The sequence below is a fragment of the Microcaecilia unicolor genome, chromosome 11 (genome assembly GCF_901765095.1).
Source record: "Microcaecilia unicolor chromosome 11, aMicUni1.1, whole genome shotgun sequence".
Lineage (NCBI taxonomy): Eukaryota > Metazoa > Chordata > Amphibia > Gymnophiona > Siphonopidae > Microcaecilia > Microcaecilia unicolor.
The window spans coordinates 130,291,361-130,317,686 of NC_044041.1; the positions used below are offsets into that span (position 1 = coordinate 130,291,361).

The 26,326-nt window shown below is 46.8% G+C and overlaps 1 protein-coding gene across 1 annotated transcript; it reads left to right on the forward strand.

The window, feature by feature from the left end:
- Positions 1–299: 299 nt before the first annotated feature.
- LOC115479844 (cofilin-2-like) lies at positions 300–26,326 on the forward strand. Its single transcript, XM_030218096.1, has 4 exons — positions 300–420; positions 8,675–8,982; positions 15,155–15,231; positions 25,169–26,326. Exons 1-4 carry the CDS (start codon positions 418–420, stop codon positions 25,276–25,278), a joined length of 498 nt encoding a protein of 165 aa, XP_030073956.1. The 5' UTR covers positions 300–417; the 3' UTR covers positions 25,279–26,326.

Here is a 26,326-nt window from a genome sequence, read left to right on the forward strand (position 1 = left end):
CCAGCGGATTTCTACCGTGGCTTAGTAAAAGACTGCCTAGATCGCTGCGGCCTGTTTTGTGCTTACACCCCCCCCCCCCCCCCCAAAAAAAAAAAAAAAAAAAAAATCACATGAGAAACCAGCTATCTATCCTCGTAGTAGCGGCGCTCTGGAGAAAAGTCACAGGTGTGCGGATGGTGCACACAAACCACTTAAAGCTAAAACAAAAACAAGCAGGTGAAAAGGCGGCCAATTAGCCTACAACTCCCAGGCTGCAACACGCCTTCAGGCCGGACGTTAGCCCCGCCCGTCTAGAAAAAATAGTCTCCGGAAGGGGCCAAGAGACGAGCTGCGGCGTTCAGTTGTTCGGTGACTAGCGAGTGGGAAAGACGGTGTTGGTTTCGTGGAACAGCGGGAGTAGCAGTGTCTTCTGTAGAGATGGTAAGTCTCACGTGTCTGTTCTTTCACGACTCTTTTCTAGCAGCATTTATCTTTATATATATATATATTTTAGGTGAAATACCGCTTTAATTGCCGTATCGAAATCATGTCATCGCTTACTGTCTCTCCTGTTGGCGGCTTGTGCCTCCTCCCCACTCTTTAGCTTTCATTATTTTTGAAACCCAGGCACGCCATCTTTGATCTACACAGAATGAGTGAGGGTGGGGGATAAGTGATGTATTTGTGTGTGTTAAAAGCTTGTGTGGTTGTCTATAGGGCCTGCATTTCTCGTCTATTTTCCTCATTTTGAGTATGGGGCAGGGATTATTATTATAGAGGAAGTGGATGAAGCGCTGCAGGGGCACTGGCACGGGAGGCTGCGCTGCGGCTCTTTATCTCCGCGGATGTATCAGGGCGGGCGGAGGTGATTGGAACTTAGGAGGCGCGAGGTTTCATTCCTTCCTGTCGTTCGTTAGCTGTCCGCCCCCTTTCCTTTGTGGGGAAAGCGTGCTTTGGTTTTAGGAACTTATTACGGGTGGGGATTTTTTTTCCAGCTTCCCTGTCGGGTGGTGGCATCGATAACTATTATTTGCTCTTAACGTAGTGGGCGAACATATTACGCAAATTCTTCATCATGTGTCTTTTTGTTGGTTTATTTAAAAGAAATACTTTCCCTTCCGCTGGTTGTACCGTTATTCGGTGCCTCGGGCGATGATTATGCGCGTTACCTCCGTTGGGGAGAGAGAGAGGGAAGAGGCGGGCGTGCTGAGCGCATGCGCCACGTTCCCGCGCCAGTGGCTGGTTTGGTGGGTGCGGCGCGCGACCGGAACGCGGTGATTTCGAGGGAGGAGGAAAGCCTGACCTTTTTAAAACCGCAATAAGGCGCCGACTGGCGTGTGGGAGGGTGGAGAGCGCCTAGCCTTTCCGTTCTGCACCCGAGCTGCGTTTCTCCGCTCTTTGGATGCGTCGTCGATTACTTACGCATCCGGTCACAACCGAAGGTCGCCAACTGGATCCAGATACACGCGACAGGGTGGATCCAGACCCGGTTTATCTCGTTTCATGCAGGGACTTGTTCTTATTTCCCCACTGTATTCCTTAAGAAAAGCTAGGCTACGAATCCCTGCACGCAATGGGGTAAATCGGGACTGGATCAGCCTTGTCTGGTTCCAGTTGGCAACCTTAAGTGTGTAGGAAACGAGGCCAGTTGGCCGTATTTGAACTTGATTCTGTACTCTTCCCCTACTGGTAACGCACGTGGCTTTTCTATGAATTGATGCTGTGGTTATGGTCAGATCAGAAGCAAACGTGGTTGCTAGATGCTATTAGCACCATACTAGGAGCCCGTCAGCGTATGAAACAATGGGCTTGCGGGCTATGACTGCAAGTAGCATGCAAATGCATGCTAAAAAAAAATCTTATTCCTCCCCAATGCTCAGCGGACAGAGCGACAAACATTGCCTTCTTCTGTGGCAAACCGTACACCAGCTTGGAGCTGGCGTTAGGTTTGCAGAGTATTGGGGAACCTTCTCCAGCATGCTTACAGAACCCCCCCCCCCCCCATCCACCTCCCCCCCCCCAAAAAAAAAACAAAAAGAAATCCCTGGTGGCCCAGTGGCCAATCCTACCCCCACCCGCCCTTGTGGTGTAGTGGCCCCCATACTTTAAATGGCAGAGGAGGGAGTATCACTTGCTCCCCCTTCGAGCACTGCTGACAAAATGGTGGCACCCTGCCCAGTGCATCCTGGGCCACTAGACCACAGTGGCGGATGGGGGTAGAGTTGGCTACTGGCAACCATGGATTTTTTTTGCTGGGGGGGGGGGGGGGCTAGAGATCCACCGGACCTCCAACCCTGTTCTATTGGATGGGTGGGGGACTGGAGCCATGTGTCACTGTGTAGGGGGTGGGGGCACTAGGCCACCAGGGCCTCAGTGATTTTGAGGTCTGGGGGGGGTCCCATGGACCTTGTATCTCCTGCATTTTGACAGGTCCACCTGTCAAATGCAGGACAGCTCAGGCACAATCCTCTTCCACTTCACCTCTATGATCAGAACTAACGTACCTAAATTTGCATGCTATTACCTCTGATCGTAGGGGCTATTTTTAGAGCGCCGTACAGCGCGGGGCTTCTGATAATTGGCATATTAGTGTGCTGACTTTCCTACTGCAGTCAGCTAGGAAGTTCTGACTTTCTCTTCCTTTCCCACCATCTGAGATATGCCATCCTTTCTTAAGAATAGGCGTGCGTTTAGTAACATATTAAATATCCCTTCCTTTGTTCCCATTCCATGTTATATTATTATCTGAAGTTGGTAATAAGACATGTTTGTTTAAGGACTGGCTTGGGGAGTGTCGGCCAGGTTGGCTCTCCTAACTGAAACATGGTTACACTTTGAAGATGATCCCCGGATTGCTGAACTTTGTCCTCCAGGCTAAAAAAAATTACTTCTAAATCTCAAAATGGCAAGGAAGGAACAGGCATTGGTTTCGTTTATAAAGATACTAGCCGTTAAGCCCGTAAAAACGGGCGAGATTTCTAGCTACCCTCCTCGCCGCCGCTCCCTCCCCCCTCCATGCCGGGCCCCCTGCACTGACCTGACAGCGCCTCTCACCTCCGTGTGAAAGTGCTGCAGGCAGCAGCAGATCGCTCTGCTGCTGCCTGCAGTGCTTCCACACGGAGGTGAGAGGCGATGTCAGGTCAGTGCAGGGGGCCTGATGCAGAGGGCGGGAGCGACGGAGGGTGGAGGTTGGTGCCCGCAGTTCGTTTCCAGGTGGCAGCGTCCGACAGTGACTCCGACTCCGTTTCCCTCTGTTCTGCCCTCTGACGTCATCACTTCTTGATGCGAGGGCGGGACGGAGAGGGAAGGCTCTACTGTGCATTTGCGGGTGAGTCGGTCACTTGCCGTTTGTTTGATATTGGATGATCAATTAATTGAAGCTTTCTGTTCCAGAATTGGAGATTTTGGCTTGTCAAGTTAGAGATTCTTCATTATCATATTGTCCACCTGATAAGTAGACAAAAGCATACCCCTCTTTCTGTGAGTTTGTCTTTAGGAATTGAATCATTAGTCCTTAGTTTGATTTTCGGGGATATTAATGACCACTTGGAGGACTTAAAAGAAATCCTTAAATTACACTATATATACCTTTGCATATTTTAACTCATGTTAAAGGTCATCAATTGGATTTAGTTTTAGTGATAGCGACTTCTAACATGAGTCTTTCAGATGTTATTTGGGAACAGACTTTATGGTCAGATCATTTTTGTTCATGTAACCTTAACTGGTGTAAGTTTAAGGGTTACTCTAAGCAGGTTTATTCCACTTCAGGAAGAATTGATGTTGATAAATTTTGGGATATGGTAACTAGAGGGTTGACAATACAGATGATAATAGATAAATGGTCTTGAAATTAGTGTAAGAATATTGGATGAGTTAGCTCCTCTATGTTTAAAGTTTAAAGTAATCAAGGGAAAGTGATAAATGTTTTACTCCTGAATTATTGGTATTAAATGACTGTGTAGGAAGTTGGAGCGAAAATGTATAAAGATGGACTGTTCTCTAGCTGCTTGATGTGAAGCAGTCCATAATTATAAGCAAGCTTTGAAGATAGCTAGTAAGGCCTATTATGATTTAACTGGAAAGGAATTGTGAATGTGAAGCAATTACTGTTTAAATTCCCTTAAAAAGCTACCAATCAAGAACATTTGTATTGCTGAACAACTTCTTTAGCAAGTCAGTTAGCTAGTGCCACCCCCCCCCCCCCAAGTTAAGATGTACTAGTGGCTGCTGTGTGCCAATGCCGACACAGCCCATTCAAAGTGAATGGGTTGTGTCAGCATTAGTGCATGGCAGCAGCTAGTGCAGCTTAATAAATGTGTGTGTGGGGGGGGGGGGGGGAGATAAGGGTTTGTTTTTTTTCTTAAGAGGATTTACAAAAAATGCAGCTGAATTACACACACACACACATATATTTTAATGTAACGGAAGGGGATACTTTGAATTTGGAGAGTTCTCTACTATTCAGTGAGTGACCTCCAAATTATTTAAGAAATGTTTTATTGTACATTGGATACTTGTCCCCTATATCTGATGGAATTGGCATCACCACTTTCAGGTTGAATTACGCTCCTGCATTAATTCAAAATTATCTTTAGGTAAGTTCCCTGATAAAGTTTGGGGAAATAATTGTAACCTGTAGTTTGATTTTAAAACGGTCAAACTCTATAGTGTCTAATTATAGGCCTGTTGCCTCTATTCCGTTCTTTGTAAAGTTGCTAGAATGATTTGTTACAATGCAGTTGACACAATATTTGGAACATGCGATGTTCTCCCTACAGCTTTAAACATAGGGGGTGAGGGGATCCCTGATTTGTAATCCACTTTTGACTTGGTGGGCCATTTTCTCCTCCTACAGAATCTAGCGGCGTTGGGAATAACTGGAAATGGTTCATTCCTTGTCACTTGCAGCAGATGAATCCAGGAACTAGTGGGTTAAGTCCGCCTACCAGCAGGTGGAGATAGAGGTAAACTAAAGGCAGTGATGCCAGACGGCCAGCTCCTTCCTCAGTTAGTATGTCTCTATCTCAGCAGGTGGTGGACGGCTTTTTCTCCAGCTCCTGGGCCCAAGGCCCCTGAGGGTGCTCCTGGGCCGGTGGCCAGTTTGAGCTGGGGGTGGCGGGCTGGTGGTTGTCCCCTTTGGCAGCATATGCAGTTGCTGGGTCCCTGCTGCACCTCAAATTTCCTCTGAACAGGCTTTTGCTGTTCCTTTCCTTCCCTGTTTGTTTCTGCCTCCTCACTAAAAAAAAAAAAAAAAACATAGAATTTATTTAGAAGAGAAACCGAGAAGCACAGGGAAGTGTATTTTTGCTGAGAGCAGGTTTGGGTTACTGCTGTCCGAGTCCTGTTTTTTGTTGCTTGTCTGAGCCTGCCTCGAAGTGGAGTCAGTGTTTTACTTGGGCTCAGCTGTCAGTTCCCGCGCTTTCCCGGTCTGGGGTAAGTCCTGCTGGGTTCCTGTTTGGCGGCGGGACTCAGTGGAGCGTGTCCCCCCCCCCCCCCCCCCCCCCCCCCGAGAGTGTTCTCAAGCCATTTTGCAGTCGGTCGCAGAGCCGGCTCTGGTAGCGGAGGGGCAGGCGGTTTGTGTATTCTCGGACAACACCACGACGGTGGCCTACTTATCAATCGGCAGGGGGGCACTTGCAATCTTTCCTTGGCAGTGGAAGCGTCTCGTCTTCTAGTATGGGCGGAAGCGCATGTTCAGAGTCTGTCGGCTGCGCACATTGCGGGTCAAGACAATGTTCAAGTGGATTTTCTCAGTCGGACTCGGCTTTTCGGCTGGTCTGTCAACGTTGGGGAAGACCAGTAATGGATCTCACAGCCATGGCTTGCAATGCCAAAGTTCCCCAGTTCTTCAGCCGCAAACGGCAGCCAGGATCCGCAGGATTGGATGCTCTTCTCCAGCCATGGCCGGAACAGCTACTGTATGTTCTTCCTCCTTGGCCTCTTGATAGGGAGAGTTCTTTGCCGCATAGGGTGGCATCGTGGGCCGGTCGTTCTAGTGGCCCCAGACTGGCTCGACGGCCGTGGTATGCACTCTGAGCCACCATTGCGACTTCCGGTGACTCCCGATCTGCTGCATCAAGGGCCAGTTCAGATGGAAAATCCCTCCCGCTTTGGTCTTACGGCCTGGCTATTGAAAGGCGACAGCTGAGGAAGAAGGGATTTTCAGGGCCAGTCGTTGCCACTCTTTTGGGGGCACGGAAGCAGTGTGCTTCAGCAGGGTACGCGCGAGAGTGGAAAGCTTTCTCGGTGTGGTGTGCTTTGCTTGCAGAATCGCCTTTTTAGGCGGACATTCCGGTTATTCTGGAGCTCCTTCAGGATGGTCTTCAAAAGGGATTGGCATATAATTCCCTTTGAGTGTAGGTGGCCGCGCTAGCTTGTTTTAGGGGCAAACTGGACGGTTCTTCTTTAACAGCTCACTCTGTGGTCCATTTCCTATGCGGGGCTCTTCGGCTTCCGCCTCCTCTGCGGCAGCCGTACCCAGCGTGGCATTTGAATGTGGTACTGCGAGCCCTCCAGGCCCCACCGTTTGAGCCGTTGAATAAGGTTTCCGAGAAGGATCTAACACTTAAGACAGTGTTTTTGGTGGCCATTGCTTCAGCAAGGAGGATTTCTGAAATTCAGGCTTTGTCTTCCAGAGATCCTTTTTTGCAGTTTTCTGAAGCAGGGGTGTCGATCCGGATGGTCCCGTCGTTTCTACCTAAAGTGGTTTGGCTTTCCATGTCAATCAGGCGGTTTATCTTCCGTCTTTTCAAAGAGAGGATTATCGGGGGGGGGGGGGGGGGGGGGTTGCCTCGCTGTGTCCTGGGCGTGCGGAGAGCCTTGTTTCGGTACTTGCAGATCTGAGTTTCGACGCTCGGATCATCTTTGTGCTCTTGTCGGGATCAGAAAGAGGTGAGGCGGCTTCTAAGTCTTCCATTGCTCGATGGATTAGGGAAGCCATTGGAGCAGCGTATCTGCTACAAGGGCAGGCGTCTCCAGTGGCCCTGAAGGCGCATGCTACTCGGGCAAAGACGGCTTCTTGGGCGGAGGCGGAGGCCTTCTCTGGAAGAGATTTGTCGGGCGGCTACTTGGGCGTCCCATCATACTTTTGTGAAGCATTACAGGCTAGACGTGTCTGCTTGGGAGGATGTGAGTTTTGGGACGGGAGTGTTGGCGCGGGGAGTGTCGGCTTCCCATCCTTCTTAAGGAATGCTTTGGTACATCCCACTGGTTCCTGGATTCATCTGCTGCAAGTGACAAGGTAAAATTCTTACCTGATGATTTTCTTTCCTTTTACGCAGCAGATGACTCCAGGATCTCTCCCTAGTTCAGCCAACGGTTTTTTCATTTTCCACAGTGACTATTTTTTCCTTCCGGGTTCTCTCTTCCAGAGTTCAGATAGATATGGGAACACGGAAAGGATTCCGATTTCTGGATCAAGTTGCAGTTATTTTGAAGTTCTTATTTGATTTTCTGTTTTTCATAGTGAGGATGGTTTCTCGTTTTCATATTTTTGGCCTTGGCAAATGATTACGAATGACATATTGAGGAAGGAGCTGGGTCTGGCATCACTGCCTTTAGTTTGTTTATCTCTATCTCCACCTGCTGGTAGGCAGACTTAACCCACTAGTTCCTGGATTCATCTGCTTCGTTAAAGGAAAGAAAATTATCAGGTAAGACATAATTTTACCTTATTCTGAACACTATTTGTGACTGTACATGAATTGTGATATTGTATAAATGTGTGTACCTAGTCATGCATCCGAACGTTGTATAATTCTTTCAAGAAAGCCAGTTAACTTATTACTGGAACATAACCAGAAAGGCACTGTGTGGTTGCATTTTCAATAGTAATACTTGAGCCCAGCTATTTTGAGTTGGTCTTCACTGGAACAAACTTGTTTTCCTTGTGCTATTACCATCCAGTTGCACAGGCAGTGAAGGTGGATGATAAAAGGACTTTGTTTTTGTTTTTTGACATTTATATCCCCCAAGCAAACTCTGGTTCAGTGTTACATTTGAAAATAGTGTTACTGAATAATAGAATTCAGTAACATGAGGAAGATAGATAGGGAGGGAGGGGGTGGAAAACTGCATAAAATACTCCTTTCAGCAGGGAAGAAAATTAACTCTGGGTGTAACTACAAAGTTTACTTGACTGCGGGGATGTGGTGGGGACAGGAAACTTTTTTTTTTTTTTTTTTTTTGGTTGTGGGGAGGGAATGTGAATGAATTTGACCCTGTGTCACTGGGAAGGACTAATGGAAAGAAAATTGTCAGGTAAGACCTGATTTCTCAGGGCAATCTAGGAATTCCCTGTTTGAATATATCTAGGAAGGTTTACTTTGAGCTTTGTCCGCAATCACACTAAAGGCCCAGTACTTTGTATATTCTCACAGAACTTATTCCAGTGTTTTACTTCATCTTTCAGAAAGAACTGAGGACATATTTTTCTAGTTAAGTAGCAGTTTAGGTTATTTTGGTAGGAGTACTTGAGTGGAGGGTGATCTTAGTATAAGTTATTCTGACTTTTTGATTTTTTTCAGTTCTGTTAAACCTTTGCTACTTTTGTAAGCCATTTTGAATATTGTACTTAAAGATGGTATATAAATTAAATGGTGATACATTTGAGCCCAGTGGGTGACAAGTAGTATCTTGAAACTGTCTTAAGAACTCCATATCTAAAGAGCTTTTAATCTTCCCTCCTTCACAGGCTTCTGGTGTAACTGTCACAGATGATGTCATCCGTGTCTTCAATGACATGAAGGTGCGGAAGTGCTCCACCCAAGAAGAGATCAAGAAACGGAAGAAGGCAGTGCTTTTCTGCCTGAGTGATGATAAAAAATACATCATTTTGGAGACTGGCAAGGAGATCCTGGTGGGAGATATTGGCGAGACAGTGGATGACCCATACAAGACCTTCATTTCTATGCTGCCTAAAGATGACTGTCGTTATGCCCTTTATGATGTTTGTTATGACACCCATGAAACAAGGAAGGAAGACCTAGTCTTTATCTTCTGGTAAGGAAGCTTTTTAAGGTGTTTGGGGGTATGTTGGGCTGAGTTAACTAGTATTCTCTTTTGTGAATAGGGCCCCATATGAGAAATGATTCAACTTTTATTGGGGTGGAGTGCAAAGCTATACTGTGACATAGGGTTTGTTTGAAAATTTCAGATGGTGGAATTAGTGGGGAAATCCATAACTTAGACTGGGACATATGAAAACTAGCACTAGTTAACATGCAAAAAGTGGTTATCTGGTCGGGGGGGGGGGGGTGTCTGAATTGGGGTGTATTCTGTTCAGTAAGCTAGAGACCAACTGCCTATCTTAAGCCAGTCTTAGCAGCCTTATAAGTACATAAGTAGTGCCATACTGGGAAAGACCAAAGGTCCATCTAGCCCAGCATCCTGTCACCGACAGTGGCCAATCCAGGTCAAGGGCACCTGGCACGCTTCCCAAACGTAAAAACATTCCAGACAAGTTATACCTAAAAATGCGGAATTTTTCCAAGTCCATTTAATAGCGGTCTATGGACTTGTCCTTTAGGAATCTATCTAACCCCTTTTTGAACTCCGTCAAGCTAACCGCACGTACCACGTTCTCCGGAAACGAATTCCAGAGTCTAATTACACGTTGGGTGAAGAAAAATTTTCTCAGATTCGTTTTAAATTTACCACACTGTAGCTTCAACTCATGCCCTCTAGTCCTAGTATTTTTGGATAGCGTGAACAGTCGCTTCACATCCACCCGATCCATTCCACTCATTACTTTATACACTTCTATCATATCTCCCCTCAGCCGTCTCTTCTCCAAGCTGAAAAGCCCTAGCCTTCTCAGCCTCTCTTCGTAGGAAAGTCGTCCCATCCCCACTATCATTTTCGTCGCCCTTCGCTGTACCTTTTCCAATTCTACTATATCTTTTTTGAGATACGGAGACCAGTACTGAACACAATACTCCAGGTGCGGTCGCACCATGGAGCGATACAACGGCATTATAACATCCGCACACCTGGACTCCATACCCTTCCTAATAACACCCAACATTCTATTCGCTTTCCTAGCCGCAGCAGCACACTGAGCAGAAGGTTTCAGCGTATCATCGACGACGACACCCAGATCCCTTTCTTGATCCGTAACTCCTAACGCGGAACCTTGCAAGACGTAGCTATAATTCGGGTTCCTCTTACCCACATGCATCACTTTGCACTTGTCAACATTGAACTTCATCTGCCACTTGCACGCCCATTCTCCCAGTCTCGCAAGGTCCTCCTGTAATCGTTCACATTCTCTCTCTTCCCCCCCCCCCCCCCCCCCAAAAAAAAAAACAAACAAACCCCGGTGCTCATCAGGAAGCAAGCAGAGCCTTAGAGTTGACTAGCACTGCGTTGTGCCATTGGCTGGATTTTTTTTTTTTTTTTACATTTGATACCTGGAAGAAAACAAGTCCACAGAAATCGAAGAAGTAGGGAAGGGACATAGGCCAACCAAAAACACCAGTGTATTCCAGGAGGTTCCGACAAGTTTTGTTAAACGGATATCAAGGCATATGCAGACTGAACACAGAACCATGTTTTCGGCGACAAGATTCCTGCTTCAGGAGTCGTATCTTTTGGGGTGTTCCTTTAAGGGTCCTCGGTCTTGCTGTAGCCCTTTTATAAACCACCACCTCCTTTGGGGTTTTTTTTCCTGAAGCATGCATTTTGTTGCCTTAACAGTTCTGTGTTAGTAGTATGTATTTACCTTTATCTGTATTTAATAAATTTGTAGCAACCTTCTTTTGGAGTACATAGAGGAGGGACCTAGGCCAACCAAAACACCAATATCTCTGATTTTTGTGGAATTAAATTTGAACATACCAGACATTATGCTAACACTGGCAGGCTTCTTATGAAACATTTTTATGCTTTTTAGTTCTTAGCAAACAAGTCAAAGAAAAGCCACACGGAGTGTGGAGGTGCACTTGATCCCCACAGGACAAAAGGGAGAAAACAGAGAAGGGGTGGGGAAAATAGGCTCTATTCAAACAATGGGGGAAACGTATGGATTAGTTAAAACAATGATATTTATTATGAATAGGTGACTCACCTATTCATAACAAATATCATTGGTTTAACTAATCCATACGTCTCCCTCATTGTTTGAATAGAGCCTATTTTCCCCACCCCTTTTCTGTTTTTTAGTTCTTAGCACCATGTAGCTTTCCTTATGACCAAAATGTGCCTGGTACAGGGTGGTCGCGTGGCTTCTTATGTTACACTATATTGCACAACTGGGCTGCATTTTAAGTATAATTGGATAATGCATTGTCAAAGTAGATTTTAAAACTGAATTTTTAGTCTGTGCATTTTCAGTAGTACTTCAAGATGAGAGAAATTCAGTTACAAGAGGTATTTTGTTTTTCTTGACTTGATAATGTCAGGATTTGAACACAGGCTTCTCTGGGTTTCATCCTGCTGTTTTATTAAACCACTTTTCTACTGATATCCCTGTGGACTGTATTTTCCTTTGCCAGATAACACGAACTAGGATATCTATTTGTAGCATCTGGAAGGTGACCTGTTTCTCAGTGGCAGGCACTAGAGATGAAGGGAAAGGGTGCTTTTTTTTTCCTTGGGTGTAACTACTAGAGAGATGGGTACAGAAATCTTGCCCGTCCCCACCTTTCCCTGCAAGAATTTAACCTGCCTCCACCCAGTTCCAGAAGAATTTAATGGTACATTAAAAAAAAAAAAATTCCGGTTGGCTCTCTTTTTGGGTTTGAGCCACAGCACTGCAGGCAAGGAAGGAACGGAAGTTGGAACATTTTGGTGCGCACATATAAGATGTCTCTGATTTTGCTGGCACTGTGTGCTAAGAGGTTACCACATGCACGTGACATCTGATGCACAGACATAGTTACGAGCATCAACCCGGGAGCAGAGAGGACTAATAGTGACATAGTAAATGACAGCAGATAAAACCTGAAACAGTCCATCCAGTCTGCCCAGTGGTCACACTCATCAATTCATGATTAAATCAACAATGAATGTGATGATATATACTTGATTAGGGTCTTTCTTTGGCATTTCTGGGACATAGACCATAGAAGTCCGCTGGCCCTATCCTTATATTCCAACTGCTGAAATTGCCCTCAAAGCCCACTGCAGTCTATTCATCTCACTTGTGGGGCAAGGCCGTAAAAGTCTGTCCATTGTCCTCATGTTCCAGCCTCTAAAGTTGCTGTCTAAACCCTTTCCTGCCTATCCTAAACCAGATTGCCATATGAGAGAGACTGTACAAGTCTGCCTGGTATCGGCCCTAGTTCATCAGTCAGTCTCGTCTAAGCACCAGTTGATACATCCACACACGCAGCCATTTAAGTTTTTTAGGTATTTTTTTTTTTTTTTTTTTGTAACTTCCATTTTCTAATTAGAGATGGTTTGTTCATATCCCGCCTTTTGAATTTAATCACCATTTGTGTCTCTACCACCTCCTTAATGGATACTTTCTGCATCTGTACTGTTAAAATGAGGAGGAGGAGGAGGAGGAGACTCCACTCAAAGAACTTACATAAGTATTGCCATACTGGGAAACACCAAAGGTCCATCAAGCCCAGCATCCTGTTTCCATCAGTGGCCAATCCAAGTCACAATATACCTGGCAAGATCCCAAAAAAGTACAAAACATTTTATACTGTGTAGCCCAGAAATAGTGGATTTTCCCCAAGCCCATTCAATAACGGTCTACGGACTTTTCCTTTACGAAGCCATCCAAGCCTTTATTTAAACTCCGGTAAGCTAACCGCCTTTACACATTCTCTGGCAACGAATTCGAGTTAAATTACACGTTGAGTGAAGAAAAACTCTGATTCGTTTTAAATTTACTACATTGTAGCTTCATCACATGCCCCCTAGTCCTAGTATTATTGGAAATCGTAAACAGATGCTTCACATCTGCCCGTTCCACTCCACTCATTTTATAGACCTGTATCATATCTCCCCTCAGCTGCCTTTTCTGCAAGCTGAAGAGCCCTTGCCGCTTTAGCCTTTCCTCATAGGGAAGTCGTCCGATCCCCTTTATCATTTTTGTTGCTCTTCTCTGCACCTTTTCTAATTCCACTATATCTTTTTTGAGATGCGGCGATCAGAATTAAACACAATATTCGAGGTGCGGTTGCACCATGGAGCAATACAAAGGCATTATAACATCCTCATTTTTGTTTTCCATTCCTTTCCTAATACCTAACATTGTATTTGCTTTCTTAGCTGCAGCAGCACACTGAGCAGACTGTTTCAACGTATCCCCTCCAATCTTCCGGTACCACACTCTATTTTAAGGATAAATTACACATTTCCTTGTCATCAAGCAGATGAAGCCATTATGTATGGGTTGTGTCCATCAACCAGCAGGGGGAGATAGAGAGCACTCAACTTTTCACAGTGCCTCATGGCCAGCTAGCTCCACTGCCTCTTTAGTATTCTCTATCTCCCCAAGCAGGGTGGCTGCAGCTTCTTTGAGCTCCATCAAAATCTGCCTGGTGGTGGCTCCTGGCTTGCCAGTTGTTAGCCGGGGTGTTAGAGGCTATAGCAGCTTCACTTTGAAGGCACATAGGTCAGCCCTTTCCCTGCCTTACCCATGCCCCTGTGGATGTGGACATATTAGCTTGCTTTTCACTGTCCTTTCCCACTCAGTGGATGCAGGCACATTGGTTCGCCTTTCCCACTTATCTGAGCCTCCGAGTTTTTATTTACCTGTTTTGCCTCTGCTTTCCTCACAGCGTTAAATAAAAGTCGCGCTTTAGCACAGCGATCTTGGAAAAGAGGTTTTTTTCTTGAGATTCTTCTACAGGACCGGAGCTGTGATACTCGGTCTAGTGAGGTAAGAGTGTTTTCTGACTCCTCCGGGGTGGGCCCGTGATCGGGACGTTTTTTTGGCGCGAACTGCCATTTTTTGAATTTTACCGCCGTTTTTTTGCGATGGCTGCGGAGACTGTAAAGCGCTGTTCTAAATGTGGCAAGCACAAATCAGCAGCGGAGCTCTGTAATTCGTGCTGTACAGATGGTAGAGGCGGCCCGAGCATGGCGAGCGGCGATCTTTCACGCTCTGAGCTGGCAGCGGGCAGGGGTAGGCAACTCCGGTCCTCGAGAGCCGCAGGCAGGTCAGGTTTTTAGGATATCCACAATGAATATGCAGGAGATAGATTTGCATACTATGGAGGCAGTGCTTGCAAATCTATCTCCTGCATATTCATTGTGGATATCCTGAAAACCTGACCTGCCTGCGGCTCTCGAGGACCGGAGTTGCCTACCCCTGCCCTAGACTACCAGGGATTATAAGATAGGTGTGAGGGCTGCGCCTGTAAGTGGATAGGAAGGAAAGGCAACTCAGTTTGGAGGGGAGAGGGACAGACAGGAGAAGACACATTTTTGGCTTCCACCTAAAACACATGGTCAGTTTAGGCCAAGGCTGAAACCAAAACCAGGCAGAAAATGGATTTTAGGTTGGTTTAGGCACTGAAACTAAAATTCGTTCTGCTTATCATGGGGACCAGAGTAAGGCACATAACATGCCGTCACCATGGGCAGTGGTACAAAAAATAATTTGTGTTAAATCTCAGATTACATGTAAAGATGTTTAAATAATTTGCAGACTTTTTTTTTTTAAGTGGCCAAAACCACTTAACAGGACTTCCAAATTCAAGGAGGGGGGTCTGTCAGGCAGCATCTAATGTCAGGGAGTATAGAGCCTCTTAAAGCAGTGCTGGGTCACATAACACTGCTATGCAGCAGAAAATAAAACAATTTTTTTTTTTTTTTTGCTTCCCATTACCCCAATTGACTTTGGAGTTGATAGCATTTAGCTTTTAACACCATGCACATCATTAACCATGCTTCTAGGACTACCATCCTTTTTGGAACTAGCAGGCTGCCTGCTTGTTTCCTACACCTATGATGTGCATTCATTGAAGATGCCCTGATAATCCAGTTGACTTGGTGACCCATGGACAAGCCTTGAGCACCACCAAAATGGAACACAATGGTGCTAGATCTGCTGCACTTCAGTTGAACTGGCAATCTAAAGGTCAAAATCTGTGATGGGTCATATGCCTATGGCAGAGAAAGCTAGAAAGGACCACGAAACAAATGGATATTCAGACTTGGTCCGACCAATGTTTTAAGTCTTCTGATAATTCTGAACCTTTTTCCTTTGTAGGGCTCCAGATTGTGCACCCCTGAAAAGCAAAATGATTTATGCCAGCTCAAAGGATGCCATCAAAAAGAAATTCCCAGGTAAACTTTCTGCTGTGTTGAGCCAGTTGCAGACACACATAGAGGAACTTAAGTCTAGTGCCCTTTTACTGAGAATGTAGGTAGGACTAATTTCAAAGAATGGTTCTCACGTACACAGTTCCTCCAATACAAGCACCATTCTTCAGGATCTGCTTTTTTTTTTTTTTTTAAATCTCGCTGCAGATATATAAAACCTCTATTTCACTGATGGGATTAATTTGCCATCACTACTGATTTATTACAGCACTATTAGATCTATGCCATGCTGTGCGCACAGCCCCATCTCTTTTGAAGAGGTAGCTGTTAGTCTGGAGTAACATCTGACCAAATGAATCGGTCCAGCTCATGCTGCACATTGTTTTGTCCTATAACCTGTCATTTTTTGTAGTCCCTTCTCTTGATCACAATCCTATTCAAGACATTAGATCAAAAATAGGAAGAGACTAGGAGCAAAACACTCAGGAAGCCAATCCCAGACACATGGCCTAGTATAGTGAAAAGAACAGTAAGTCAAGTTGGTGGTGAAGGTGCAGATAAGTAATTTACCTGAGAGGGGTAGAATAGTAAAGAAGTTGCAGAAGAATTGCTTATGGTTCAAGGAAAATATCTGTGCAAAAAGTATTGAAATATGAAAAATTCCAGGGGACAAGATGGCCGACCAAGCAGAGGGGGTAGTATTGATGCTCAGCATCTGAATTTTGAAGCAGTTTCAGTGGGGACAATGGTTAAATGCAAGGACAAGGTGCACACACACATCCATCTGCAGACCTACCGTTGCCTAACCTGGTCCAGCAGACACTTATGGGCTTTGTTACTTTTATCGAGCCATGAACCAGGAGCAGGATGATGGAGGGGGCCCCCTTCCTGCAGCTTTTGACATGCTGAGTCCTGGAGACTCCTGGTTGTGGGACCAGTGAAGGAATACTGTCAATGCGAGAAGCACTTCGGTGAATCCATTGAATAGGGAAGCAGGAGCTGGCATTAAGCTGCCTCAATTGATGTTGCTGCTGAGGCTTCATCTGAAGGCAGGGTGGTGATCCTTTGAGAAGGAAGCTTTCAAATACAATCCAAGCAATGAAAATAGCATGGGAAGTGCTTTAAGTGGAGCTACCAGTTTGAGAGAAGTACTGGCCGCAGTCAGTTCCTTGGATAATTCTCTGCTGAAAGTACAAGATCTGAAAACTGTTCAGGCTGGTTTGAAGAACAGTATTACATTCCCAAAAAATGTAGACATTACATTTTATTTAAGGTTTTTAAACTTTACCAAGACAGTAATTATTTCACCTTTTGGAGATGTTAAATATTTGTATTAAAGTCCTGAAGATATCTATGGACTCTGTGCCACCTGTTAGAGCCTACTACATTGGATATTATGTTCAGGCCTTGGGAGTGAGGGTAGAAATAAGATTGAAACTCATCAGTTTTAACCTTGGAGAATTCTGGAAGTGTCACCAAAGATACCCAAATTTCTGCCTTTGCCTTGGAACTGGACTGAGTCTGGATCATCTGTTTTTTCTTATTTCTATCTTAGATGTGTTTTGGGTCAAGTCACAAATTTTCCATAGCATCCCACAGATCAATCCAGAGACTTGGGAGGTTATGTCCTCTGCACTTGACCACATAGAGAGAGTTCTCTATGTCCACCTGCTAGCAGCTAACTTCACCTCTGTATTCTATCTGGTGGAGGATCATAACTGCAGTTCTGCATTGCTAGGATCCTGGCCTGTCTCCCGGTCTGAGTTGAGTTTTTCTTGTGTTTGAGGCCTACCTGGTGGTGCCATGTCTCCCTCCCTTTCATCTCCTGGCCGGCCTCCTGTGCTTGCGTGGGTCATTTTTGGCTGCCGCTTTCTCCTGCCTCCAGCAAAAAAATAAAAAAACTTGCAGAGGTGCCAGTAAGCCTTCACCCCCCCCCCCCCCCCAACAACACTAGAGCCTACAGCATGGCTGAGAGCTTTGGGGAAGGGGGGGGGGGGGTCGGTTTCTGTCAGGCTCAGCTCATCATGGTGACACCATCAGAAACAGCTAAGTGCTGCTCCTGTTGTAGGAGCTGGCGAGCAGTGTCTGGGTCTTGTGCCCGGAGTTCTTGTTAAGGCCCTTTGGACAGCAGGGTACAGCCTGAGATGAGGCAGCCGTGTCTGCAGACATCTCTAGCCTTTCTTCACGCCCTTCTGTGGGTGCCATTTTTTTTTAATCTCCCCAGATGCAGTGGTGGCTTGATTTCACCGGCAGAGGGAAATCCTCAGCTGTTTGGCAGGCGCATCTGGCTTTCCTGATTCCTGCTCTTCGGCAGGCGCCATTCCCCCTCCCGGCCCCCAACGTGCCAACCACATTTACTGCAGCACAGGCAGAAGCTCAGACTGGAAAGACTCCTGTTTTTGGACCACCCACTGCACAGGAGGTTGCCGCCCAGGGCTTGAGTGTGGAAGACGCCCCTTTTCCCCAGAATTTGTGCTTCTGATGCACAAAATCTTCCTGTTCAAGGGGGGGGGGGCAGGGTCTTGCTCTTCCCTCAGATTATCAACTGCTGGATCTGAAGGAGGCCTCTGTGGCCTTGGCGGTAGATGATGGCCGATTTCTGTGTGGCTCCCGCTGGACTGTCAGATTCCCTGGAGGAGGGGAAGTTCCTGCTGGACGGGGGTGGTGATCCCATGACAGCATGGCTCTTTAGGAAGGAGGAGCTTCTCTTCCCCCCCTCCCCCTCCCCCCCCCCCCCCCCCCCCCCCCGGGACTTGAAGCACCGGATTGGGAGTAGTGAAGGCTATGACTAGCCTTATCAGTTTCTGACAGAAGAATTGGAGTCTTTACATATACCCACAGTGGATTCCTTAATTACAGCGGTCATAAAAAAGACCACTTTCCCGGTAGAGGGTGGAATGGCCCTGAAGCATCCCCATAACCGGAAGTTGGAAACTTCCCTCTAAATATCCTTTGAGTTGGCAGTCTTGTGTCAATTTGCAGGTCGTATGCGGCATAGGCGTGCATTTCCTGGGTGCAGAGAGTGTCTTCGGAAGATAACCTGGTTAATTCCTTACCATCTATGGAGGCTGGACTTGGCATATTTGACGGACTGTACAATCTTCTCTGCTTTGGCAAAGGAGGTGTCTTTGGCGGTGATGGCTGACCGCTGGCTTTGGCTGAAGCATTGGGCGGCTGATAAAGATTCCAAATCTCACCTGGCACGGTTACCCTTCGGGGTGGGGGGTAAGCTGCTTCTTGGAGGTGACCTGGAGAAAATTAAGGACCTGGTGGGGGGGGGGGGGACTCTGCCCGAGGATAAGCCTTTCGCTCCTGGGCTTATTTCAGGGAGGCGAGACATTACCAGCCAGTACATTCCAGCTCCTTTCCAAAACCTCATTTCCAGCAGAAGCAGCATCTGTTTGGGGAGGAGTGCCACTCCGGTGGACTTTCTGCTCATTTAGCGCTGGCTGATAGGTCACAATGATGGGGCCCTGGTCCATCCCCCTCAATAGGGGGGTGGCTGTCCCACTTCTGGGGGAGTGGGCCAGGGTTACTTCAAATGAATGGATCTTGGAGGTTATCCGGGATGGATACGGTGAATAAAGTGCGTTGTAAGCCTGTAAAATGTACTGGATATTCGCTGAGGACAGGCAGGCTGCTTGTTCTCACATGTGGGTTGACGTCCGCGGTGGCCCAGGAATCGGCAAAATATTTTGCAAGCAAAATAGTGTCTTTCGAGAGAGTTCCGTCGCATGGGTAGTGCGAACGACTTGCTGCGCGAGCGTGCCTCTTCAGTTCTTTTTTTCTCTGTGGTGAGGTGTGGTTTGGTTTTCTGACTGCTTCTCTCTCTGGCCCAGTTAGAACTTCTTCGTGTTTTTCTGGTTGTGTTAATCTGTATTTAAAAAAAAAAACAAAATTTATAAGTAGTTTCCTGTACTTTTCTTTTACTTTTTACCCTGTTTCCTTTCTTTTTCAACGTGGGCGGCCTTTTCCCTTTTGTGCTTTTTCTTTCTTGGCACAATCGCGTCGTTTAATTTTGCCGAAGCCGTTTTTTCTTCCATGTCATCGAAGACACCCAGCGGCTTCAAACGTTGTACTTGGTGCAACCGGATCATCTCAGGTACAGATACCCACGCCTGGTGTATCCAGTGCCTCGAGCCCGACCATAGCCCACCCGCTTGTAGTCTGTGTCTTCATATGAAGAAACTGATCCAAGCGTCTCGAGAGGCCCAACGAGAGAAACGGTCCCGTTGACGTCGACATCGACAGGAGCATCAACGTCGAGGAGAGAGAGTAATGGCTGCTGAGACCAACCCTTGCTGGGAGCAGTGAGGTGTCGAGTGGGTCTCCACCTGCCTCCTGTTATGCAGGCTCCCCGGGACCAACTGTCGGACCCGGCCCCGAGGAGACGTGAGGATTCCATGTCCTCATCGGTACCGAGGCGTCTCGATGATGGGTGTCGAGTGAAGGCTAAGAAGCACGTCATCGTTCTTCGCACTGTAGTGGGAGCTTCGGGGCATCAGCGTTGGCGCCAAGAGAACCGCTCCCCCTCTACAGGAGGTGCCATTGCCTCAGTCTCCTGGCAGCCTGGTACCTGCTCCTGAGCCTCCACGGATTCTGTCACCACCTGTTCCACCGGCCCCACAGCCTTCTCTGATGGTGGCTCTCGACGAGTGCGTCTGCTGCCACCCAAGTCGACTCCCCTTTGACGTCGGTGGAGGGAGCTTCGCCGCAGTCGGATCGGGCATCAACTTCTCGACATCGCCTAGAGGACATCATTACTTAGTGCCGAGACAGGTCCAGTGTCTGAGTACCTTGACACAGGATGTATCCCACACAGCAGGAGCACTCGTGGGAATCGGAGGAAGATCCCAGGTACTTCTCTTCTGATGAGTCCTTTGGGATTTCTTCTGACCCTTCCCCTCCGCTGGAAAGAAGACTATCTTCACCCGAAAATCTTTTTCCTCCTTTGTCCGGGAAATGGGTATGGCTATTCCCTTCCCTGTGGAGGTTGAGGATGAGCCCAGGACCGAGATGCTCGAGGTCTTGGATGATTCTTCTCCACCTAGAGGCTGTGATAGTCCCTCTGCATAAGGTACTGAAGGAAGTCCTTATGTGAAACTGGTCCGCCCCTCTGTCTGGCCCTGTGGTTCCCAAGAAAGCTGAATCCCAATATTGGATCCACTGTGAACCTGGATTGATGAGGTCCCAATTACCCCACAATTCTATGGTGGTGGAGCTCTCAAGAGAGCTAGGAGTACTAGACTATGCTTCGGCGCCCCTAGGTAGAGAAGCTAAGACTGTTCTTTCTTTTGGGAGAAAGATGTATCAAGCTGCTAAAGATCCAGTCTTACCCAACTCTTCACGAGCGTCCACTTGCGGAACTTGATACAGCAACTGTCGTGCTTGGTGGATGCACTCCCTACGGTGCTAGCCGAGCCTTTTCGCCAGGTGGTCAGGCAGCAGAAGGCGTGTCAAGTTCCTGGCCGGGGGTACTTTTGACACTTTTGATGTAGCATCGAGAGTCGCTGCTCAGGGTATAGTGATGCGCAGACTGTCATGGCTTTGTGTCTCTGACCTGGATCATTCTGTCCAGCGAATGGCGGATGTTCCTTGCCGGGGGAATAATGTTTTTGGTGGAAAAAGTAGAGGATCTCGTTGATCAGATCAAGAAGCATAATGATGCTATGGATTCTCTCTCCCACCGGGTGCCTTCTGCTATAGCCTCCTCATCTAGGAGGTTTTTTGGAGGGAAGAGAAGTGCTCCGTATTGCAACTGTAGGCGTAGGTACACTCCTTCTCGGCAGCCGGCTCAGCCCCAGCACGCTCGTTCTCATCACCAGCGTGCGTCCAAGGCCCACTCTGCTCCCCAGCAAAAGCAAGGGACGGGATTTTGACTGGCTCCAGTTCAGCATAGCCTCTGTAAAAGTATCCGTACCGGATGACTTACCGGTAGGGGGGAGGTTGATGTTTTTTCACCAAATGTGGCCTCTCATAACCTCTGGGTTCTTCAAATAGTCTGGTTAGGGTACACCCTCAATCTGGAATCCAAACCTCCAAATTGCCCACCAGGAGCTCATTCTTGCAGGTACTTGCAGAGGAACTCTGCCCTTCTAAAGGCCAGTGCGGTCGAACCCATTTCACCAGGGGAAGAAAGGCTGAGATTCTATTCCAGGTACTTCCTTGTGCAAAAGAAAACAGGGGGGTGTGTCCCATCCTAGACCTAAGGGCCCTGAACATATATCTGGTTTGAGAAAAGTTCAGGATGGTTTCCCTGGGCACCCTTCTTCCCATGATTCAAGAGAACGATTGGCTATGCTCTCTTGGACTTAAAGGATGCTTACACACACACATCTTGATACTTCCAGCTCACAGGAGGTATCTTCGATTTCAGCTTTGTGTACTGCCCTTTGGTCTGTCGTCTGTGCCCAGGGTGTTCACAAAGTGCCTGGCTGTAGTCGCAGAGTCGCTACGCAGACTGTGGGAGTGCATGTGTTCCTTATTTCGTCTGGTGAAGGGCACCTTTGAGGCGGGCGCTCTACAGTCCATGCGAATGACTATACAGGTGCTAGAACTACTAGGGTTTGTGATCAATTACTCCCAAGTCCCATCTCACCCCAGTTCAAAAATTGGAATTCATTGGAGCACTGTTGAACAGACAGCTCAAGCTTATCTCCCCGAGGCGAGGGCAGACAACCTCCTGTCCCTAGTGTCCTTGGTTCGAGCGTCTCAACAGATCACGGCTTGCCAGATGTTGAGACTTCTGGGGCACATGGCCTCCACAGTTCATGTGACTCCCATGGCACGCCTACACATGAGATCAGCTCAATGGACCCTAGCTTCCCAGTGGTATCAAGCTGCGGGGAGTTTAGAGGATGTGATCCAACTGTCCACTGACTTTCGATATTCCTTGCAGTAGTGGACGATTCGATCCGTTTTGATCTTAGGACGTCCATTCCAAATGGACGCCACGCCTCAAGGAGCTTGGTCCTTTCAGGAAAAAGGTCTTCAGATCAATCTTCTGGAATTGCGAGTGATCTGGAACGCTCTAAAGGCTTTCAGAGACTGGCTGTCCAACCAAGTCATATTGATTCAGACAATCAGGTTGCCATGTATTACACCAACAAGCAGGGGGGCATCGGATCTCACCCTTTGTGTCAGGAAGCCGTCCTGATGTGGCTTTGGGCACGCCGTGTCGGCATGTTTCTCCAAGCCACTTATCTGGCAGGCGTCGAGTCTGGCCAACAGGTTGAGCAGGATCATGCAACCTCACGAGTGGTCTCTGAACATGGGTGTAGTCCGCAAGATTTTCCGAGCGTGGGGCACCTCCTCGGTGGATATTTTTGCCACTCAGATCAATCACAAGGTCCCTCAGTTCTGTTCCAGGCTTCAGGCCCACGACAGACTAGTGTCAGATGCCTTTCTCCTGCATTGGGGAACAGGCCTTCTGTATGCGTATCCTCCCATACCTCTAGTAGGGAAGGCTTTGCTGAAACTCAACAAGACTGCGGAACCATAATTCTGATACCTCCTTTCTGGCAGCGTCAGATTTGGTTCCCTCTTCTCAAGTTGTCCTCTGAGGAACCGTGGAGAGTGGAATGTTTTTTTTCCCAACCCTCATCACCCAGAACGAGAGGTCGCTTCTACATCCGAACCTCCAGTCCCTGGCTCTCATGGCCTGCATGTTGAGAGCTTAGAATTCGCTTCCTTGGGTCTTTCAGAGGGTGTCTCTCGAGTCTTGCTTCCAGAAAAGATTCCACCAAGAGGTGTTACTCTTTCAAATGGAGGAGGTTTGCCGTCTGGTGTGACAGCAAGGCCCTAGATCCTCTTTCTTGTCCTACATAGACCCTGCTTGAATACCTTCTACACTTGTCAGATTCTGATCTCAAGACCAACTCCATATTTGTTCACCTTGTTGCGATTAGTGCTTATCGCCGTGTAGAAGGTAAGCCTATCTCTGGACAGCCTTTAGTCGTTCCCTTCATGAGAGGTTTGCTTTTGTCAAAGCCCCCGGTCAAATCTCCACCAGTGTCATGGGATCTCAACGTTGTTCTCACCCAGCTGATGAGAGCTCCTTTTGAGCCACTGAATTCCTGCCATCTGAAGTACTTGACCTGGAAGGTCATTTTCTTGGTGGCTGATATTTCAGCTAGTAGGGTCAGTGAGCTTCAGGCCTTGGTGGTGCATGCACCTTATATTAAATTCTATCATAGACTAGTCCTCCATATGCACCCTAAGCTCCTGCCTAAGGTGGTGGTCTGAGTTCCATCTGAACCAGTCATTTGTCTTGCCAACATTCTTTCCCCGTCCTCTTAACTGCCCTGGCGAAAGCAATTTGCATACCTTGGACTGCAAGAGAGCATTGGCCTTTTACATGGAGCAGACAGCCCTTCAGACAATCTGCCCAGTTTGTCTCTCTTGATCCCAACAGGAGGGGAGTCGCCATCGGGAAAATGCACAATCTCCAATTGGCTGGCAGATTGCATATCTTTCATTTATGCCCAAGCTAGGCTGACTCTACAGGGTCATGTCACGGCTCATAATGTTAGAGCCATGGCTGCATCAGTGACCCACTTAAAAGTCGGCCTCCATTGAAGAGATTTGCAGGGCTGCAACGTGGTCATCAGTCCACATATTCACATCTTACTACTGCCTTCAGCAGGATACCTGACGCGACAGTCGGTTTGGGCAGGTAGTGCTGCAGAATCTGTTTGGGGTTTAGAATCCAACTCCACCCCCCCTAGACCCATTTTGATTCTGTTCCAGGCTGCACTCTGTTAGATTGACATGAAACCAAAATCAACTATGTTATGTCCTCGCCGTTGCGAGGCCCAGTTGACCAATGTTCATTGTTTTGAGTAAGCCTGGGTGCTAGGGATACCTCACATGTGGGTACAAGCAGCTTGCTTGTCCTCGAAGAAAGCGAAGATACTTACCTGTAGCAGGTATTTTCCGAGGACAGCAGGCTGATTGTTCTCACAAACCTGCCCTCCTCCCCTTTGGAGTTGTTGTTTTTTTATATGCTTTTTGATTAAACTGAAGAGGTTCGCGCGGTGGAACTCTCTCGAAAGACTTTGATTTTATTTTGCTTGCAAACGTTTTTGCCGATTACTGGGCCGCCGCGGATGTCGACCCACGTGTGAGAACAATCAGCCTGCTGTCCTCGGAGAATACCCGCTACAGGTAAGTATTTTTGCTTTTTCTTTTAAATATGTGAAGAAACTGTGTGTTTGTGTTGTAAGCCTGTAAAATGTACTGGATATTTTCTTAAATATGTGAACAGTGTGTTGTAAGCCTGTAAAATGTACTGGATATTTTCTTAAATATGTGAACAGTGTGTTTTAAGCCTGTAAAATGTACTGGATATTTTCTTAAATATGTGAACAGTGTGTTTTAAGCCTGTAAAATGGATATTTTCCTGTCTTAAATATGTCTGAAGTGTATTTCTCCTGTTTGGGCAGTAGATGGTGCATGTTTGTTTAAAGCTGTTAGAGGACCATTGGGAGTGTGGCTCCAGTAATCTAGAAATCACGGGGGATAATTGGAGAGTAGGAGACTGCCCAGAGGCAGTTGTGACCCAGTCAGTGGGAGCAGGGTGCTAGTGTAGAGCACAATTGGCAGGTGCACACGAACCTGAGCTGTGCTGGGGATAGACCTCTAAGTGGCTGCAGGGTAACCCCAGGTGTGTGGCTAGGCATTTTGTGACAAGATACAAACTCAAATTCTCTAGAGCCCCTCTAATCTATACTGTGTATTAGTCAGCTTTCCAACAGCCTTTTCAGATTTTCACAAACATGTTCTGGGTTCTCCAGAGCCAGGCAGGTTCTTAATATATTAGCATAGACTATACAAGAGAAATTGTTTTCCAATGCATGACATTTTTTTTCTTTTGTGACAGCTGGAAACATGATTAGCTGTAATCCCAACTTCTAGTGCAACCATGAAATTTCTGATTTACCTTCTTCCTCTTTACATGCAGGTGTCAAGCACGAGTGGCAGGCAAACAGCATAGAAGACATTACAGAACGTAGGGCACTGGCTGAGAAACTGGGTGGCAATGTTGTCAAGCTGGAAGGCAAACCGTTTTGAAGCCATAATGTCAATTTCTAATGGAGCTTCCACCTTAAGTCCCCCGGGCTACCTGTATTTCTTTGTGGGTGGGGAGGGATGGGGCGGGATTCTAAGTGTTCAGATTTCTAAAAATGGTTTGTCTGTTCCACACTTTCCATATTCCCCAGCTGTGTACCATGTACTATATTTTTGAAAATCAACAATATACTTAAGTCTCAACAGTGAGTGTTTGAATTGTTTGCCAAATTTGACTTGTAAGTACGTTTTTTTGTTAAACTTGTTGCAAGTCATCTGCCAAGCTTTGGGTTGAGTGGAACAGGGTGTGCCATCTGTATGGTCTTGTGTCCCCCCCCCCCCCCCCCCCCCCCCCTCATTCTATTTATTTGGTCCAGGGCATTTCAGATTGGTTTTCAGAAGCAAATTTGATGTGGAAATGCTGTTTGGGTGGGAGTCATGTCTTAGTTTTTAAAAGCAGCTAAAGACATAAATTTCTTTTCTTGGTTAGAGTAATCAGCTATATAAAAGTTGACATGAGGGTCCACCTGTACAGATCAGCTGAAGTCTGATAGACTGAAATTGAAAAATTCCTGTTTTGTCTGCTCTTAATTCCACATGTCAAAACAGACCAAAATTATTTTATCTGTGGTTTGAGACCAAGTGTTTAAAGCAAATAACAACTTTTGCGATTATAAGCACTTTCTCTATTTCTTTTTGAATTGAGAATGCTAAGAGGATAGTGGAAGTGTGTGGCATGATATAGTGATCACTGTATGGGGTTTTTATGTTGACCAATTAATGTTTTGGCACTCAGAGCTGATTATAATTCGTCTCCTGTTTATCTGTGTGACCAAATCCCCCCAACCTTATGTCTTGGGAAAAATGATGGACCTGCCAATTGCTAAGACTAGTGACTTGTGCTGTTTGTAGTATTGTGTATAAATGGAACATTGAGTCTGTAAAAGATGGGATGGAAAGATTCCCCTCCCCACTCTTCTCAGTGGAGTTACTAATATGGATGGAGCACCAGTAACAAAACCCTTCAATAAAATCATTAATGATAAAATCC